Source organism: Protopterus annectens, chromosome 8.part0 (assembly GCF_019279795.1).
Source record: "Protopterus annectens isolate FY-2018-M chromosome 8.part0, PAN1.0, whole genome shotgun sequence".
Classification (NCBI taxonomy): Eukaryota; Metazoa; Chordata; order Ceratodontiformes; family Protopteridae; genus Protopterus; species Protopterus annectens.
In genome coordinates, this window is record NC_056741.1 from 565872577 (window position 1) to 565893382 (window position 20806).

A 20806-nucleotide genomic window follows, 5' to 3' on the forward strand; every position below is an offset into this window, starting at 1 on the left:
CCTTGGTACCACAAAGACAGGTGCATCGCACATCACACTGGCCTGTACATGATGGTGATACAGCTCAACCAGTTCCCGCACAAAGCATCTATCCACACATTGCAGTCCACTATTTATATGTCATGGATGGCATGATATGTTAAGCACAGAAGGATTACTCAGCACAATGAGGACAGTGACATATAAAGTCATCATTATTGGCAGTACAAACACCCTCTTGTATATACATTTTGAGTAATGTGTCAGCTACCCCACACATGTTTTTGTGGTGTGTCTCCTGTAGCTCCAAAACTTTACTGTGGTCAACAGCCCTCATGGTAGAGTCTCTCTGTCCAGAATATGCATACACACACACACACACACACACACACACATATATATATATATATATATATATATATATATATATACATATATATATACATATAAAATATATATATGTTTCTGAAGCACTCCACCATATTGTATAACCTCATCTGAATCCTACATTGCCCACATTTTAATACTGCTGCTAATTTCTTTATCATTATTTCACCATTTGTATATTACGCAGGCCACCATATTTCTCAGTTTTTTCAGAAACTCACTCAGTGTGTCTCTGAATCATCCCCACCCAGTGCATGGTCACTCTTTACAGAAAATTGGTTAACACAAAGCAAAAAGTGTTTCTGAATCCTTGGGATGAACAAAGACAATGATGAAGGAGGCAAGGTGCTAACCAAAACTCAGAAATAACAAGAACAAAGCACCAGTCCTTAGAAGTAAAATTAAATAAAATAAACCAACGGTTGGAGTGAACAGCTGTTTATTCACATACACATAAACACCAAATTTTTTAAGTGTTTTCGTCTCCCATGGACTTCATCAGGTAGATTAAGGATAAAGAATAAAACAGCCCTCCTTTCTTTTATATAAATCCTTCCCCTTTCCTTTAATTGAGCAATGAACCCAATGCAAACTCATTAACAACCACAAAACACTTACTAAAATTCTGCTTGGTTTATGTGTAAAATCCTACTTGTTTTGTACATATAATCTTTTGATTAAAAATATATTAAAAAATATACATGTTGTTAGTGATAACCAAATTTAAAATCACAAAGTAAAAATGAAAATAAACATTACAATATACAAGTTTTTTTAAGACAACCTCTTACCTAAGAATCAACCAAGCTAGTCCACCCTGTTGCTGGTCAAAACTGCCATCTAGTGTCCGAATCCCTAAATTACACCTACAACTTAGCAGCCCTCATCTTCAAAATTGGAACAATAGATATGTGTTCATTAAGACCAGGGAGTTGACCGGCCTCCAGTACAAGCTGCCAATAAAGTTCCCTAACTTTGATTCTAGTCTCCCAGGCATTCAAATGTTCATAAATTCTTCTCTTAAGCTTATGTGTAGTCTTGCCCACGTAAAATGACCCACAGCCTTTACACGTGGCAAGATACACCACACCTTCACTGTTACAATTGGTAAAGGAATTAGCTCAAATAGTTCTATCCCTCACTTCAACATGCGCACTCCCCTGGTTCAAAATGTAGGGGCATTGTGCACAGGTACCAAATTTCTAAGTGCCCAATCTCCTATGGTTATGTGGTTCTTGGCTGTTGTTCTCTAAAAGCTCCTTGATATTCTTTCCTCTTCTATAAGTAAACTGGATTTCTAAACAAAACATCCAAGTCCGAGTACCCTTTAAATTTTTCCTAGTGGTGGTTAATAATACCCCTAATTCTATGGGTATCGGTATCATATTTCATAACAAATGCCCCTATAGGTGCTGAATCCCCCTCCTGTTCTATTTATTTTATTTATTTATTTATTTGCAGTTGGTTTACCAGGATAGTCCATTGGGCCAAAATGAACCCGTTTTCAATGGAGTCCTGGGGAGAAAAGCTCCAGAACAATATAGATTACAGTAGGTATTATTGTTCTGTTCCATTCCCTTTATCTCTACCACTTGTACTTGTAGTGTTTTCACCATGGCCCAGAATATGGCAAAATCTCCCTTTTCTCTCTTCTAATACTTCTGCCATTACCTCCTCAATCATGTCTAAGGGTTACTTCCTTCCCAAAAACATGTTTCTCAGATTCAAACTTTCCTTCTCATAATCTGAATCTTTGGATGTCATCCTACTACTACGTATGAACTGACCCCTAAGGATACTCCTTTTTTGTTTAAAGGAGTGTTGACTAGTAAAGTACAGGTAGGAGTTAGAAAAGGTACTCTTCCTGTAAACCCTTGATTCAAACCCCTGACTCTCCTTCACTTTCCTCAGGGTCACATCCAGGAAATCCATCTCTTGATGTGTGATAGAGTGAGTAAATTTAAAAAAATCAGTAGTATGGTTTGGTGGATGAATTCCATCAATTTAACCTCTGTGCCAGTCCAAAATATGCAAATATCATCCAAATAACACTTGTAATAGTTCCAATACTGTGCGTATTCAGAGGAAAAGACAAACATTTCTTCCCATACCATAAGGACGATATTTGCATATGTGGGGGCACAGCATGCCCCCATTGCTACCCCATTAGTTTGCTTAAAAAATCCCCCTCGAAAAACAGGAAATTATACCTCAGTACAAGTTCCATGAGCTCTAAACACACCAAGAATTCCTTCCTTTCCAATTTTCCATAAGTGTGTAGAGCCTCCTCAAACCATTCCATTCCAGTTTGATGTGGAATCACATTGAACAAATCTTGAATATCTAAAGTCACAAAAATAAGTGAATCAGTGTATAAATCCCGCTTAATACTTCTAAGAAAATCCCAGGAGTCCTTCAGGATTCCCCCCGCCGTGGTCCAAATCCCTTTGAGTTTTGAATCCAAGTATTTGGCCAAGGGATACGTTTTGGAACCTGTCACCGCCACTATGGGCCTCATGGGGGGGGGGGGGGTGGGGGGGTGTCCTGGGACTTCTTATGAACCTTGGGAATTCCAAAAATAGATGGAATCCTGGGGTGGTTGGTGGTTAAATACCTGAAAGTGTCCAGATCAATAAGTTCGTCTTGAAGCATGTCATTCAGACCGAAATCAATCGTATTATAAGCCACATTTATTTCATTTCTGGACACTCAAACGTATCTGGAATCATCGTTCAACATTTCTAACATCTTACTACTAAACAAAATACTATCCATTAATACCACCCCCCCCCACCTTTGTCAGGCTGCATTACCCTAAGATACTTGTTTTGACTCAAGGTTCTAATTAGATCACTTTCCTCCTTACTGAGATTGTAAATGTAATCTCCACGGTTAAGGCATCCTCTTATTTCCTTCTCCACTTGGAACTCAAAATTACTCAATTGAGGATGGATGGAAGGGTTGGTGGTGCTTGCCTTTTTAACCCCCTGTGTCTGAACTATCCTATTCTGCCCCTGAAAAATAATTTCAAAGTTCTTTTTCCTCAAAAACATCTTGAGATCAATCAAAACATCTGCCACTCCCCTTCTGCTACTGGGAATAAACTTAAATCCCCTTCATGAATAATTCAAAATGTTTTGTAGAGAGGTCCACTCTACCAAAATTGTAAATTCTAAAGTCTCCCATGGTATGTCGTGTTCCTTCCACCATAATGGCACCCCCCCAGGGTTATCTCCCAGGGGTGGGGTGCCACCTAATACCCCCTCCTGTTGATGGATCCTCCCTGGTAATAATATACAGGGTCTTCTGTCTCAACCTCTCTGATCTCCTCAGTTCGGGATGTTCTAAAGGGTTTAACGGTTCAGGTGGTGTGTACTGTGTTCTTCACCAATGTATTCCATGTTGTTAACCCCCCTATCCCACTGATCGTGTACTGGTAGTCTAATCTGAGCAATTTCCCTGTTCCTGTCCTCCACCCCCCCACCCTGTCTGGTGGGTGTGAGTTTCATTTCTTGGTTTGGGGTAGGCTCGTTTTTGCTGGTATTCTAATAAATCCCTATCTAATTTCCCACACTTCCTTTTATATACCATCACACATTTGTCTTCAACCTGTTTCTTGATATAAAAATATTTCTTCTTTTCCTCCTCTATGGTAAACATGAGGTCAGTAATAACTAGTTGGTTAATCTTCCCAATGTTCACCTGTAAATTATCCATCTCCCTTTCATTCTCCCTGATAATGGCCCTCATAATGTCATGTCCACACCGATCAAAAATTTTTAAAAGTTCATCATGGAAGGTAGTACCCTCTACAACATTGTTCGGGTACTTGTGTACCCTAAGACCCTTGGGGACAATGCTCTGGTTGATACATTCTTTAAGGTAACTGTTGTCAATACCTAACATTTTAAACTTAGCTATAAAATCAGACAATTTTTTGACATTCAAAGCATTAGTAACATTTAAATCAGTTTCCCCACAGGAATTATCCCTAACCATATGTGTAGTTGAAGGTTTGTAGTCTGAAAAAGTACCGTGGGAATTCAACCATGCAGACATGCTGTCCCCCCTCCCCAGATGTCATTCGGTTCAGGGTAGAACACTGCTTGGTTAGAACCAAGAGCTTCCTGCGTATAGTCACCTGTGTTATGTGTCCGTGCCCTTTCTCTGCTGAAAAAAACAGCGTTGTTCTCCTGGTTAACCAATAACCCTGTTAAGGGCAAATTCAATCCTCCATCAAGCGACCCTCCTGCTCGCCCTTCTCTCAGCAGTTTCAGCAGGCTCAATGACATCATATCCTCTGTTTGTGTACCGGTTGAGCCCTGTTCCACCAATGCTTCCTGGTTACAGGGTAAAGACTAAAAATTCCCGATACTGTCTGTAGTCACATTTATTGACCTGTTGGAAAGACATTGCACCAATTGGGTAAGTTGCCCTTCCACTCGAACTAACCTCTGGTTGAACAAATTGACATCCTGAGTTCCCTCTATTGGGAAACTATCGCATACCTCCTGGTCCTCCATGCAAACTAGTAACCAACAAAGACAACGATGAAGGAGGCAAGGTGCTAACCAAAACTCAGAACCAACAAGAACAAAGCACCAGTCCTTAGAGGTAAAATGAAATAAAATAAACCACGGTTGGAGTGAACAGCCGTTTATTCACATACATTTGATTTTATTTAATTTAGCATTATTTGGATGATATTTGAATATTTTGGACTGGCACAGAGGCTAAATTGATGGAATTCATCCACTATTTAAACCATACTACTGAATTTTTAAAATTTACTCACTCTATCACACATCAAGAGATGGATTTCCTGGAAGTGACCCTGAGGAAAGTGAAGGAGAGTCAGGGGTTTGAATCAAGGATTTACAGGAAGAGTACCTTTTCTAACTCCTACCTGTACTTTACTAGTCAATACCCCTTTAAACAAAAAAGGAGTATCCTTAGGGGTCAGTTCATATGTAGTAGCAGAATGACATCCAAAGATTCAGATTACGAGAAGGAAAGTTTGAATCTGAGAAACATGTTTTTGGGAAGGAAGCACCCAGAAATACATTCAGAAGTGATATTGTGAATACTCTGAAGAATTACAATAAGATGACTGGCATAATTATTGCAACAATTGGGGATGACACATCTGCTAAGAGGTTATTTGCTAAATATGAGCAACCTGATACACAGTGACTGACTTATTTTGCTGACACTCTGTGTTATGTTACTTTCATTCTACAGCTTGTGAGATGATATGGAAAGGCTGACAATGAGGTCAGCACTCCAGTCTGTGATGCAGATGGAATGATGAAGGGCAAACTCAACAGGGATTCCACTAGCAGGTTAATTGGGAGTCATGGTCTAAAGTGAGTGGCCTGTTACTGGCAGAGTGTTGTTAAATGGAGTGAACAGCTAATGTTTGTACTCTACAGATCACAATTCACGGTAAGACAATGAAAGACATCAGTACTATGTCCTATTCTGGAAACACAATTTCCTGAAAGGTATAACACCGATGGTATAATGTATCCAACCATTAAAGGCCAGTCAAGTAACAACACTACTTGTGGTTAGCTCTACATACTGAATGTGCACTCTGAAAAGGGATATGGGGCAAAACAGAAATCTGAATGTTCCTGGGTGAAATGAACAAAGAGGCATGCAGTAAAGTATTAGGCAAACAAAAAAGCATGTAGAGCAAAAAAGCATCAATAGAAACTAGTGGAGATTAGATTAACATTTACAGATAAGACATACATGTCATACATTTACCTGCTCATACAGTAGATCAAATGATGCTTTTATACAATACTGTCTGGGACAGAGCTGAGAATACATTAACATTTCAGGTAAATCACCTCATAAAGAGTGTACATGCTAAGACTTAATGTAGAAAAAAAAGTCTTGCGGATTAATGAGGTGTCACTGGCAACCTAAATGGAATACTGATTATATTTTTTGCTGCCTGAGAACACCTGTCAGTGTTAACTTCCTTCTTCTGAAGTCTTGGGAAACTGTTACAAACTATTCATAACAAACTACTTTATTCTATTGATATATATATATATATATATATATATATATATATATATATATATATATATATATATATATATATATATATACATAATCCATTTTTTAAATTTCTTTTCCCTTCTCAACATTTTAGACAAGCACCTACTATTTCAGTTTGAAAAACAGAAAATAAAACATACTCTTACAGTTTCAGTTCATATATTTCAGGACTTATTTCAAGTATAAATTGCAGTCATTATGCACTTAAATAAAATAATAAACCATAACGAATGTTACTTAAAAAAGATTTTCTGACCTTCTGCGTGACATCCTCTTCGGATAGTGGTATGGTGTGACAACAGAACAGTACCTGTCTAGACTGATGAAACACAGAGTAACAATTGAGGCTGTGCAGAACATTACATCAAAGGATATCCAAACTTTGCAGAACTGCTGCCCAAAGAGCCACATTCCTGTCACTTCATAAATAATGCTGTGAAAAGATGAACCAGAAAATTATTACACATAATGAAAAGGGCAGCCATTTGTTTCTGTAAGAATATTGCAATTGCGTGCACACATTGAATTGCATTTAGAATAAGACTACTTTTAAAACAGGAGTCCTATAGTCCTGTCAACTAGTATTGATAATAACATTTTTAATAATGTTCTCTTTTGACATCAAAGGAGCTGCTCAGTTTAGTATAACACAGAAGTTGCACTCAACATTTGCTCTTTTTTGAAGCATTCATGAACCTGGACTGGAGTTTAGATAATTCCACTTCATGCAGAGAATAAGTCCCTTCCAGTATTGGCACACTCCATCAGTTTCATTTACTAACACACAAACTGCAGAGAATATTCCAAGCATGTTGTTATGCACAAACCTTGAAATATAAAGAAAGCAGTTATACTGTGCAAAGATCAAAAGTAGGGGAAAAAACATAAAACTGTGATTAATAAAATTATGAATTATGAAAAGGTAAATGAGATATCCAGTTCCATTTGTGGTGTCCAAATATGACCTTGGCTTTCCTCTGTGCTCTGAAATTATGGTAGAAAATACCTGGGATATTCTGAGTAAAGCAGGATCTTGTGAGAAATCTGACTGCAAATGAGAAAGATGCTGAGTGTACTAGAGATGGGCAGCAATTCTTAAAAGTCTGAAAATTAGTAAAGACTTCAATGAGTTGATCTTTAATGGACTACAAGTGAGTCTGAAAATTCAGGGTATGAGAGTGGTTTTCACAGAAAGACACTTTTTAATGGTAGATAAGGACAACATGACCCACCTAGTCTGCTCAGTTTGTAATGGGTAACTAAAATAATACTTATATAACATCTTATTCCAATACCTACCATCAGTCGTTATACGAATGACCTTAAGTCTTTCATGTCCATTCTTGAATTCACTACATTTTTGACTTTATTGCTTCTTTAGGAAGGTATTGCCAAATATGTACCATCATTTCTGTGAAAAACATTCTTATATGATGACTGTGCTAAGCTGCCAATCCCGCAGTTCCAAATTGTGCCCTCTTGTTTATATACACTTGCTTTTTACTATGATGCCTACATGGACTATAGATTTCCTTAAAGTACAAGAACATGTCTATCATGTTCTTCTGTTTCCTTTCCTCAGGACTGAACATGCTGAGACCTTTGATGGCTTCTGAAACAGATCAGCTACCAGTTTTGCTGCTGTCATCCAAATTCCATCTATCCTGCATACAGTGTTGTGTTGAGGAAGTCTTTTGAACTTATACAAGACTCCAGATGGTGTTTGTACCAACTGGGAATGGCTATGTTGATTTTACTTTGGCATAGTCAGCAGTTAAGAAAAGCATGTGCAATAGAAGACAATAAGAGATATTAGATAGAATATCCAAATGTGAATGATCAGAGACCCAAATAATGAGAGTATATGTATAACCTAGCTTACTTATATATGGAAGCTTAATAAGTTAGAGCACATGGAACATAAGGCAAAATGTCTTGTACTAAGGACTCCATGGGAAACCTACACCACTGTAAAATTATTCTGTGATTATTGTTGCTCATATGAAACGAACATTTACAAACCATGAAATAGTTCAGAATGACAGACCACAAAGAAAAACTCATTTACCAGGATGGCATGAATCATGGAATTGAGTGCTTTGAAGAAGTCCACAAATAACACTGCAGTGAAATTAACGTTGCCTATTGCTTTTGAAAGTTAACATGATAAGTACGAAAAACTATGAAGGTGGTCTGAAGCCATGCTGTTTGTTGTTCATTAAACCATATTATTCTAAGTGGGACTTTAACTGCAATTCCACATCCTTTTCCAGAATGTTGTCAAAATGATGAAGAATGTGACATGCTAATAGAATTCAACTTTTATTTTGGTTTGTTGCATTCTCCATATGGTATTCTCCAGATTTCAGAAAAAAATAAATAAAAATTCTCAACTGTAGTGAAGTGCTTCAGTGGTTCAGCAATAAAAACATCACATACATGAAGGAATTAGGAAAAGATGCCATTACAGTCTAAGGTTCCATAACCTGGTATTTCACTTAGCCTGTGATTAAGTTTAGGTAACAACATACCTAGAAATTGAAATACAATAGAAAAACAAATAAATTACTTCCTTTTCTTCTTCTTTTACTAGGATGCAGAGGGAGTTCAGCAGTCCAGCTACACATTTGAGCAGAAGTGCCTGCAAATGCAGCAGCCATTTTTTCAGTGGTTTTAACAGACTCTGTACTAATCCTTACTGATGTGTAATGTGGAAAGCTGGCACTGTTTGTTTCTTCCAGCAGGATTAACCTCTTCCTATAAGCCTTGGGTGTTTCAAGGTAACATTAGTCTCTACCTGTTAATGCAGTTTTAGTTCTGTTTCTCGGCCGTTTACACGAATATTTCATAATGTAGTAATTTTATTTTTAAATGACTTCAAGGCTTCTAGCCATTACGCATATCATACTTATGCATAAAATCTGACACTTGTTTTTTGTTCAGACTGCAACATATCTGTGAGCTGCACATAATTTTTTAAACTCTGTAACTAATTTCATTCTCTGATGTGGTAGCAGGACTGTAGAATGTGAACTGTGCATATTTTATTTATTTAACATTTGTTGACGGGGAAAGTTCAACTAAGACAGAGCCTATTTTCAGGGTCTGTATTACCTTATCGAACGATGAAAAGAGCGAACGCTCTTTCATCGAACCAAAAAGGTTGAAAACACTAAAGAGCAAAGACACGGAACAGTGATTTTTTTTCCCAGGGAAAAAAATTGCTGCTCCAAAAAAAAAAAAAAAAAAAAAATTCAAACAAACATCCCCCCCCCCCACTTAAATATATCAACTCCAAGATCGAACCATAGTGGAAGAAATGGCAAAGGGAAAAAAAATCGATGGTCTGTGTCTTTGCTGTTTAGGGATTTTGACCTTTTCGGTTCGATGATAGAGCGTTCGTTCTTTTCATCATTTGATAACTATTTTCAGTGGAGGCCCAGGGAGAAATCCTCCATACGCATGTCTTTACAATGTGGGAGGAAACCAGAGTACCCTGGATGAACTTTGTTCCAACCTTTGTCATAGTATGGTCTTAGATTGTAATTTGCCCCTTGCTTTCTAGATTCAGTTTTAGTTAGCACAGTATCTGATTACACTACGGTGTTAAGGGGGAAGGAGGACTTGGCTAAAGGAATGATTTTAATGCTTTTATTGCTCTTAACAGAACCCCCTGTAACTACTCCCTTGCTCCAAACAACCTGATTATATATAAGGACTTTTTTTATGCTTTTCATTATACTCAACTACTAGCATTGCTTGTTTGTGTGTTTCAATAAAGGATGTTCCATTTTTAACTCAGCTGTGGACTACCTACTGTTTTCTATTTGATTATTTTGTAGCATGTATTTTATAGTTATATTTTACAGTTAAATTTTTATTAAGTAAACTAACTGCATAACATAGTTTACTTAATAAAAAACGAACTGTAAAATATAACTATAAAATACGTGCTACAAAATAATCAAATAGAAAATAGTAGATAGTCCACAGCTGAGTTAAAAATGGAACATCCTTTATTGAAACACAAAGTGCATAACATAGAAGCCGCGGTGATACAGCGGTAGCATTGTCGCCTCACATCAAGAGGTTCTCCCGTTCGATTCTCAGGTGGAGCGCCTTCTGTGTGGAGTCCGCATGCCCTCACCGTGGTCGAGTGGTGTTCAGAAGACATGTACAAATGGGCGTGCCTTCATTGAAAGTTGGGTGTCAAGCTGGCACCTCAGCACCGTAAAAATCTACTGCCAATCATTAGTGGACCAGAGTTCCGCTGTGGCGACCCCTAACCGGGAAAAGCCAGAAGAAGAAACTAAATGCATAACATAATTTAGAAAGTGAACATCACACCCTTCACACTGCGAAGTTTGTTTTGGATCCAGTATAGGTTGCATACTGGGTTTTTCTGAAACTTCAAGGGATACCACGGATTTCTCTTTTTATAATCATCTAGATACTAATGTTAATCAATTAGATGCTGCTTAATCCTGTTACTGTAGGTATTTTCTTTTTGGTATGTAGTTGAGGCAAGAATGGTAATACTTGTGTCTAGTGAAGACTAAATATAAGGAAATATGGAATGTATTCACTTTAACAAATAAATAACCAGTATAAAGATATTATATAATCACACAGTATATTGGTTTTCTTGGTCTTTTGTGTGGTAATAATCAGTCATCCTTTAATGTCAAAGAATTTAATAAAGGTGTCTTGAAGATATGCTTTTTTGTACAATGTATAAAATGTATATAAGCTCTTTTTGGAAATACAAGTGCATATAAAACATAAACTATATGACTGATACATAAAAATCTACGACCAAAAAGGTAATTGTTTTACTGCCCTTAGTTATACGGAGCATATTGAAAGAATTTATGTTTCTCTTTGATGACGGGCAGACATAATGAATAAGCAATCGCTTATTTTGAATCTGTAACTAATCTCAACTTTTGCTCCTCTGTTGTAGTTGTTAGTCAGATAAAGAAAAACAAATCTGTTAACTACAACATGACAGAACAGTTGTCTATAAGACATCTCAAGGAAAGTTTCCTCAAAGTTGCATGGGCTGATGTTCACTAAGGGGAGCAGGATTTGAAAGAATGTTGTTAAAGGTACGCCTCCCACTGTGAAACCATTACAAAACACCCCTCCAGGAGTGAATTGGAATGACCCTGTTTCCAGAGACTGATGAACGGGCAGCTATAATTTCGCTGTTTTTTCCAGGAAGTGATTGCAGGACTTTGCTGAATATGAACCAGCTTAGTGTTCTGTATCAATGAGTTTATTTCTGCATCTGTGTCTCTGCTGGCTACATGCTGAAAATTCAAACAGTGTATGCATGGCCCAGTATCTATTCCAGTTAGATACAACTGGGGTATATTTGTCTAAGTAAACAGTTTTAAGCATCCTATCTGATCAAACTGGATATTTTTCTTTTTTCTCTGTGTAGTTATATATTTGTCTGCCTATTTAATGTTTAATTTTACTATTGAACGTCTTCACGTTTTATTAAAGCATTTTATTTATTCATTTTTAAAAAGCTTATGGCTAGTTTATTTATTTATTTATGTTTTAACTGACAAGAAGGTACTTACTGTGAATGATAACTAGCTGCTGGGTATCTCTTCTGATTAGATTGCTTTACTTCACGTTACCATTTGTGTTTATAGTAATTTGGCTTATTTCTCAAGACTGGAAAATTAACTAGAGTTCTCCAGTCAAGTAGTCTGGTCTGGTAACAGTGATCTGGGACAGAAAGCTATAGTATTGGGAAATATTACCAAACTTTTATGGAAAGCAGTGTGTGTGTGTGTGTGTGTGTGTGTGTGTGTGTGTGTGTGTGTGTAGTAGTAGTAGTAGTAGTAGTAGTAGTAGTAGTAGTTCAAATGTAATAATTTATTCAAACTACAGTTATTATAGAGAGGGGAGCGATGGAAGGGAAGTGGGAAGAGGCCTACAAAGCTAGGCTCAAAGCCCTGATGATGGTATGTTCAATCTGAAGTCTGTTCTTAAGTGTGTTTATTGTAGATACACACAGTGCAGGGTAACAGTGCACATTTTCTGCATACTCTTATAGACAAACTTCACTTAGTGAGTTGTTTAATGATTCATGTGCATGTGCACATTTTATATTTCAATCTGCTTGGTGCTAGTGGTGCTAGCTGTGAGACCACATCCCCTGGTAGCCATTAGATTATTGTGGACAGTTGAATGGATCTAAGGACCATAGCCCATGACCACTTCTATAAGACAAATGCTGAGTCAACTCAACAGACCTTGATAGTACCAAATTATTCTTAACTCATAGGTATGCAAAGCTAGTATTTCTCCTGCAGCAGGATCATAATATTCAAAGAACTGTAAAACTGTTTACATTCAGCTTATGAAGTTACAAAGGGCAATTCAGTGGTAGCAAGCTCATTCCACATTTGCAACTGATATGGTTGATAAAATACTTTGAATTTAATTAGCACACCAGGCACATGTACCAAAAAAGTGATGGTGACTCAGCAGTGATTTCTAGAAACTGGTGGCTCAGTGAATATAGGAGTGCAGTGATCTAGAGACTCTATGGAAAAATGTCTAACAGATAAATAATGTCTAAAAGATGTGTGTTAGGTCTAGTATGCTCTCTAGCCACTTGCATAACATTCCAGAATAATGTATGGGTGTGTAGCAATTTGGGATTTTCAACCTAAATTCAAGTCATCCATCAAGAATGCATGGTATGCTGAAGGTGAGGGAGTCTATTTAACATGCTCTCAGTTATGGGGCTTGTAATAGATAGTATACATAACACCCAACTCAGAATTAAACAGTTAGCTATTGGACACACAATAGATAGTCTTTGTAATGGTCTCTTATGTGTGGAGACAGGGAAATAAACTTGCATGCCACTATGTTTTAATCAGCAGAAAGACTATCCTACTATTTCCAGTTACTGATCTCTGGCTCTGGGAGGTTTGATTAAAGCAGAAAGCAGAATTAAGAGGAATGTCTTTGAGTTTATCCCTAGGCTCAGTAATCTTAACATTATCAGGTATAATATAATCTGTTATAGTTTCTCATTTGAAAGCTTGTTTCTTATATTGCCTGTGTTGCAGCTACATGTTATTGGAGTGCCCATATCTGGAGAACAGGAGGCTAAAAAACTTACAAGAAGACACATGGCATGCACATTTGCCTTCACAACAGTACACAGCATGTTACATAAAGAAGAGGATCAGTGCATGCTTGGGCTGACATAAGGTTTGTTTCATATTCCTTAAATTAAAGTGGCATTAGCACAGATTCTTTGCTGAAAGCAAGACAGAGGGAGGATGCCACTTCACATATTTGTAAGTGTCAATTTATCTGGACAAATTATACTTTTTTTAGCCAGTCACATGATAGGGGAAAGTCAAAGGAAAAAAATTCTAAAGCACTTAAAGAGACTGAGAGCCGTAAAGGAAGGTGAGTGTGGGAATTGGAAGTCTGGGTTGCTCATTTATATTGAAGACATTCAGAATCTAGTACATATAGTACTCTACCAGAAGCTACCTTAAGTAAATTAACCTTGTCATTTATTCATATCCTGGCACCAGGTATATATACTGCTTATATAAACTACAGCAGCAAAGTGTCTTCTACCTATAATAATAAAAAGGTTTGGTCACTGCCTTTAAAGACTATGGTCACTCTGACTAAAAATAATTATTTGCTTGGGTAAGAGTTTAGTTATTAGTTTTAACCTATAGATAAATAGCATGAAATGAAGAGTCGTATTAGGCCAGTAGAGTAGCTAGCATGACTAATTAAACATTCTAAATAATAGTCATTTCACTTCCCACATCATCTCAATTAAATAACATAGCAATTAAATAACATAGTTATTCATGGAGGAAATTAGTAGACAGCCCATTCACTGAAACATTTGGCATATCTTTTAGCAATGAAAATTCTTTGACTTGAACTAAGGGCAAACATACGACAGGAAATGACAGCACTTAGAAAGTCTGCTATTGTAGACTAGTCTATGAAACAGCTTGATGAAGTGATATGTGACACTGACTAAGGTGTTTGCTTTAAATGCCCAGAAGCAGTAACAAAATACCCGGGAGAATATTTTTTAAGGATTTAATTCATGCAAAAATCACACTAAAACTAATCTTATAAACATAACACAAACATGATACGTTAATGTGGAGCTCCTGGCAGCTGCCCGGGTTCCTTTGCTCTGTAAAGTCCAGGTTTGTTTTCCAGTGTACAGCCAACATCAGCCCAGTATCAGGAGTTACATTTCCAAACATTCCTCTTATCATTACTATCTTGTCTTTAGGTTACAACTATTTACCTTTCTCCCCTTCCTTCCCCCAGTAAAGACAGGGTTAAAACAAGGATTTCCGCTAAATATGCTTTGTTTCTAAACTATTTTACTGTACCCAGATTACGAGTATGTGCTCAGCATTCCAAGCAACAGTAATGACTATGTCACTATTACTGTTTCTAAAGGAATTATTTACCAAATGTCACCTTTTCAACATAAACTCTGTTTTGCTAAGATCACACTATGCATCAGTTTTATTAGCTATACATCTGGGGGTTGAGATAGAGGCCAGGTAGGGCTAGTGCCATTAATATCTTGGGCAATAACTACCATGTCTTTTGAATGTATATTGTGCATACCTGCCTAGCTGTGGTTGAGCTGTAGTAGTGTCCCACTTTCTCTTGTCTTCCAGGTTCCAAGATAAGATACAATATTTTACCTCCCCACCAACTAGTCTTTTTCCATTGATCCCATTTTTTGACATACCTCTTTCATTTTCTTTCTTGTGCCTCTTTTATTCTGCCCCCTCCAAATAACTCATTATTTACCTAGTATTTGCCACTTTGGGTGGAATTGCTTACCTTCATCTCCTTACTATCTTCTTTTTGCTAACTGTCATTAAGACTTCCATTAGTACCTTGCTTTCATCCTTGACTTTGAAACTATATCTTAACATGTAAAGCTTCTTACTCACTGTCAATACTCCTGGGAATATCTGATCTACTATTTGTTTTATCTATTCTCTGTATCTTGCCAGCTTCATGTAAATCCAAAATATGTGAGTCCATGTCTCCCTCTCCATCCCACATCTCCAAAAAATCCCATCCACATTTGGAAAAATCCTTGTCAGTTTTACTGGGATATAGAAATATTTGTGGAGGCATTTCCAAGAACTTCCTTATCTTTGACACATATTTCAGTAATTACAGCATCATTTTCCCTTCCTCTATCCCTTGTACTTCCTGTATTTCCCTTTCCCATTTTCCTTTTGTTCCTCTGTCTATCTTCCCTTCTCCGGGACTATCTTCTTGCAATACCTATCAGTCCTGCTGTGCTTATCCCATATTCGCTTCTCCTTCTATTGCCTGTAAAAAGGAGACCATTAAGCAAGAAACTGTAATACTGCAGAAGGAAAAGTAAAGGTCAGTTAATCAAAAAGTGAGCAGTTAAGAAAAGAACTAATAGAGATACAAAGAGAATGATGTAGATGGGGATAGCCTGGAGAAAAAGGAAAAAGGAGATACTGAAGATCATACGAGGGTTAGGAATATGAGACATTATGGAATAAAATAACGGTGGTAGAGCAACTTTACTTTAAAACAAACCCTAAAGCAATGAATGGGTTAGTAACAAGGTTAACACAACAAGAAGTGGAGAGGGGGATTTATGAGTTAGAAGATGACATAAGAGAAAGGAAAAAAGCTAAATTAGATGAAATATTACATGGGGTTTAATGAGTATCACCAGCGGCTTTACAAGTCAGAAGTGTGAGGAAATGCTAATGAAGAATGGGAATGACCAGAGATGAGTACATTGCTGCAGCAAGAACAAAAGAAACCAATGGGGAAAAATAGCCAAAAGAAACCCACCATGCAGTGATGGTATACTGACAGAAATTTGGGACATACAGAATACAGAGATTTTAGAGAGATTGTTGACTCCATTTAGTAGGATACAAGAAAGAAAACACATCCCTAAGTTGTGGAGGAAGGCAGTGATCTCAGTAATGCCCAAGGAGGGAAAAGATCCAAGATAGTCAGCTTCATATAGACCAATATGAAAGATTAATCATGATTATAAATGCTTTATGATGTTACATGCTGAAGGATTAGAGAAGATATTACCAATAATTATACATGGGGATCAGGCAGGCTTTACAGGTAAAAGAAGGACAACAGACAGTTTAATAAGAACCCTTTTGCTGTTAAATGAGGCACAGGGAATGGGAAGAAATGGCAATAACATCACTAGATGCAGAAAAAGCATTTGATAGGGTGGGCTGGAGCTACCTGTTGGAAACACTTAGAAATTATGGATTTCCAGAAAAATGGACAGAACTATTTAAGAAAATTGATGTGGGAGCTCAAGTCAGAGTAAAAATAAGAATTAGGTTATTGAGTGCAGTTACAAAAGAAAGAGGCAAGAGACAAGGATGTCTGCTCTGTCTGCTACTGTTTGCATCATATATAGAACCTGTGGCAGAAATAATACAGAATAGTGATATAAGGAGGTTTAAATGGGGTGCAGGAGAAAAGGAAATTCTGCTATATGCAGATGATATATTACTTATATTAATGAAACATAGAACAGATATGAAGAAATTACACGATACTGTGCAGAAATTTGGAGAAAGAGTGGGATACAAACTAAATCAAGAAAAAAAAAACAAAGGTTTTGAGCGTGAATAGAAAAAAAGGAAGAAGATCAGTAGGTAAAAGTTGGGAGAAAGACAGGAGATGAGATCAAGTACCTAAGAATAATACTGAAGGAAAGCTGAAGAGACATTAAAACACATATGAAAAAAGTATATTAAAAGGTGAAAGGGTACACAGGAAAATGGAAAACAATAAATTTAGATATTTATCAGAGAATACAGGCACCGAACATGTGTGTAATTCTACAATTTATTTACCCAGGCCAAATATTCTGGAAAATACCATAGAATAAGCTTTGGAAACAGATAAAGACGATAAGCAGGGATTTATATGGTAGAGGAGAAAACCTAGAGTGGCCCAAGATAGGGACTAACAGACACAGTGGATAAAGGGAGACAGAGAGCAACTGATGTTAAGGAATGGCCTCAAGCCTGTTTGAGAACAACTATATTGAGAATAACAGATGTTGAACATAAGGCAGATTAAAAGCAAATGGTAATACAGGGGGGAAATAAGGTAAGGATGCAATGGAACTCATTTTCGAGATACCAGTAGAACTGTAAATGCAGTGGATAAAGGGAGATGAAAGCAGAAGTTAAAAAAATAAGGTATGACGGAGGAGGAGGTGATAATTGGAGAACAAGGTTAGCACCTATTGGCAGAACATAGAAAGGGATAGTGGAGATGGGGAAAGCAGCAAAAATTCAAGTTCATGTAGGAGGAAAACTGAAAACATGGATAGAGATACAAAATAAATAACAGTTACAGAATATATAAGAACAGTGGAGGCAGATAGGGAGATATTGGGAAACAGGAGTAAATACTCCAGAACTGATGGGTAAAATAGAGATTAGAAGGAAAGAAGGCAAAGGGGCATTAAGGATTGGTAGAAACTGGGTGAGAGAAAGAAGGAATGCAGCAGCAATTAAATGGAAAAGAATATGGAAGAGAGAGATACATAACAGACTATACTGGATGAAGAATGGAGAGAAATGATAAAGTTAATGAGATGCATATCCAAAGCTAGGAAATTTAGAATATTTGCATGGAAACACCTATATAAGTACTTTTATTACCCAACAAGATTAGTTAAAATGTTTATAGGAGTTGATGACACTTGTTGGAGATGTGGAAGAGAATGGGGAATGTGGATTCATATATTTTGGGATTGTAAGGAAATGATGGAATACCAAAATGAAATAAGACAAACCCTGAGAAAAAGCAGGTTAGGAGATAAGTGAGTCATTAACAAAAAGGCTATTCCTGCTAGGGTATGAGAAGGGCATACCAAAAGATAAGAAGGAAATGGTAGTATTAATAATGACAATAGGAAAGAAGTAATCACTAGAAAATGGAAGAAAAATGAAGGGCTAAGTGATCAAGAAATAGAAACATTAATGGAAATTTTGAGGATGGTAGAGGGCAGAGAGGTAGAAAAGATGGGAAGGTTAGTTAAATGAGGATGGAAATTAATAATTGCAAGAACTAATGATCTACAACATCAGACAGAGACATGAAGGGGATGCTACACCTGTAAATAGTTAACACTCTAATGAGGAAAGTTGTAGGAGGAGTAGAAGTTAGAATAATATGGTTAAAGGTGAACTAAAAGGGGGCAGCTGTTAAAATAAGAATTGCTAACAATAAAAATATACATGTGCATGAGAACTATTTGAATATTAATAATAATGAAAAATTGTGAAGAAATGTATTTAGTGGTTTGCTGGTACAATAAAGTAAGGCATTAAGAAAAGAAGTTATATAAAGTAACTGCTGATATTAAGTTAGATGGAATGTATAAAACAGATAAGTCAATGGAACAACCAGTAGCTGCCAACAGATAATTGAAATCCAGTATGCATGAGGATTGCATCATATGTATATTAATATTCTGAATAACAAGAAAAGATACTTGAGTACACACAAAATGCAGCCAAAAGGATAAATGGTTTACTTATTTTCCAAATAATGTCCAAACAGCACATACAGAAACTGAACTAAACCAACAAGCAGCTTAGTAAAAACAAAGGACTTTTAATAAAATAGCAACTATTTTATTAAAAGTCCTTTGTTTTTCTAAGCTGCCTGTTGCTTTGGTTCACTTTCTGTATGTGCTATTTGGAAAAAAAGATACTTGCTTTGGTTTGAATTTCTCCTCTATGACCTTACAACCTACAGCTTGATAGTATTTGATCTTTATGCAGTTTACCGGAAACCGTAAAACTGTATAGTACTGACTAGTTATTCTTCCTCACACTGCCAGCTATCAAGCATAAGGGCACACATCTACTCGGTGTAAACAATGTTGATAGCTCAGTGCTTCCAGGTTAGTTGGCATTTTGTGTTCGTTCACTTAGTGATCAGTGATGGTATGTCCTAATCATCTTATTTATCTAGAAAGCTGGTAATGTGTTTCTGAACAAATGATAACATATTCATTTACAATAAAGCACTATCTTAATATAGTTATTAAAATAATTATTGTTTAATATTTCATTTTATCCTGACTAGAATATATAAGAAATATATATTAACTACTTTATATACTGGGTAAACTAACTATATATGGTTATGTATTATGCTTTATGTATTATCATCTTTTTAATACTCAGGGCTAGAGCTGAATGGGTTTCTAACAATCAGTTTACTACTCTGGTAAACAAGCAAACAATAAATAAATATATAACATATTTGCAATAAAACATCCAGTTAAGTTATCAAGTTCCACTGAACTTCTGTTGTATATTTGTTGTTTCTCACATACCATTTATTATGTATGTCAGGCAGTAATCTTCTTTGTGTAAGATTGATTTCCATATTATAAAATTTTCTCTAGAAACACAACCAGAAATGTCAAGAACATTTATACTGATGTTTTCATAAAAGATATTTTATCAACAACCAATGTGTTTAGTATCTTAACATTTATATTGCATGAGTTTGGATAATTGATCATTTTTTATGAGTTGAGACTGATTTGACCAGCACTGTTTAAATTCAGATGGCATACTGTTTGAATTTATGTCTCAGTTTAAACTTAGATTTTTGCACATTTAGTCTATTCTTATTCATAAGTGATAATAACGTATAGCATGCAAATCAAATAAAAATAAAATGCCAGATTTCCATATTACAGGTATGCCAACATTTAATTTCTACCACACACATTTTTTTCCTACATGTAATTCTACAATATTTCCATTTCACCACAAAACTGCAGTGTAATGCACAATATTACCTGACATTTAGATCTACAACGTCCTCCAAATTCATTCTATTTAGCTAATTTAATTTATTTTATAACAATATGTTCATGCATAATCTTTAATAAAGAGCTGTCCTTGCATTTATCACACAGACTGTTACTCATTACGGAAACATTTTAATTTCTAGATACTTTACTTTTTAAATTACATTAGATTCCCTTGTGATGTGTTAAACTATTCCCTTACAGGCAGCATTTTGCTTAGCAGTGAGACAGTAAAATGTGTCCTTTTGCACCGATGGCTTTTCTGTACAAAATAAAATATGAATTCATGCAAATATTTTAGAATCCATCTATAAATTTGTTTTTGTTTTCTATTTATAAACTGCAAGAAAATGTACATATCTTCTACTTAACAGTCATACTCTGAAAGAATACACACTAGATAATGAAGAAAGCTATTTCAAATATCCTCTTGCATGC

At 36.3% G+C, this 20806-nt stretch overlaps 1 protein-coding gene across 2 annotated transcripts in view; it reads right to left on the reverse strand.

Moving 5' to 3' along the window:
• LOC122808931 (octopamine receptor-like) overlaps window positions 1-20806 on the reverse strand; it is a 1404917-nt gene that overhangs the window by 111596 nt on the left and 1272515 nt on the right. For both annotated transcript variants that reach the window (XM_044080065.1, XM_044080066.1), the window contains exon 3: window positions 6698-6874. In XM_044080065.1, coding sequence (XP_043936000.1) covers window positions 6698-6874 — 177 coding nt within the window. The remainder of the gene's footprint in view (window positions 1-6697; window positions 6875-20806) is intronic.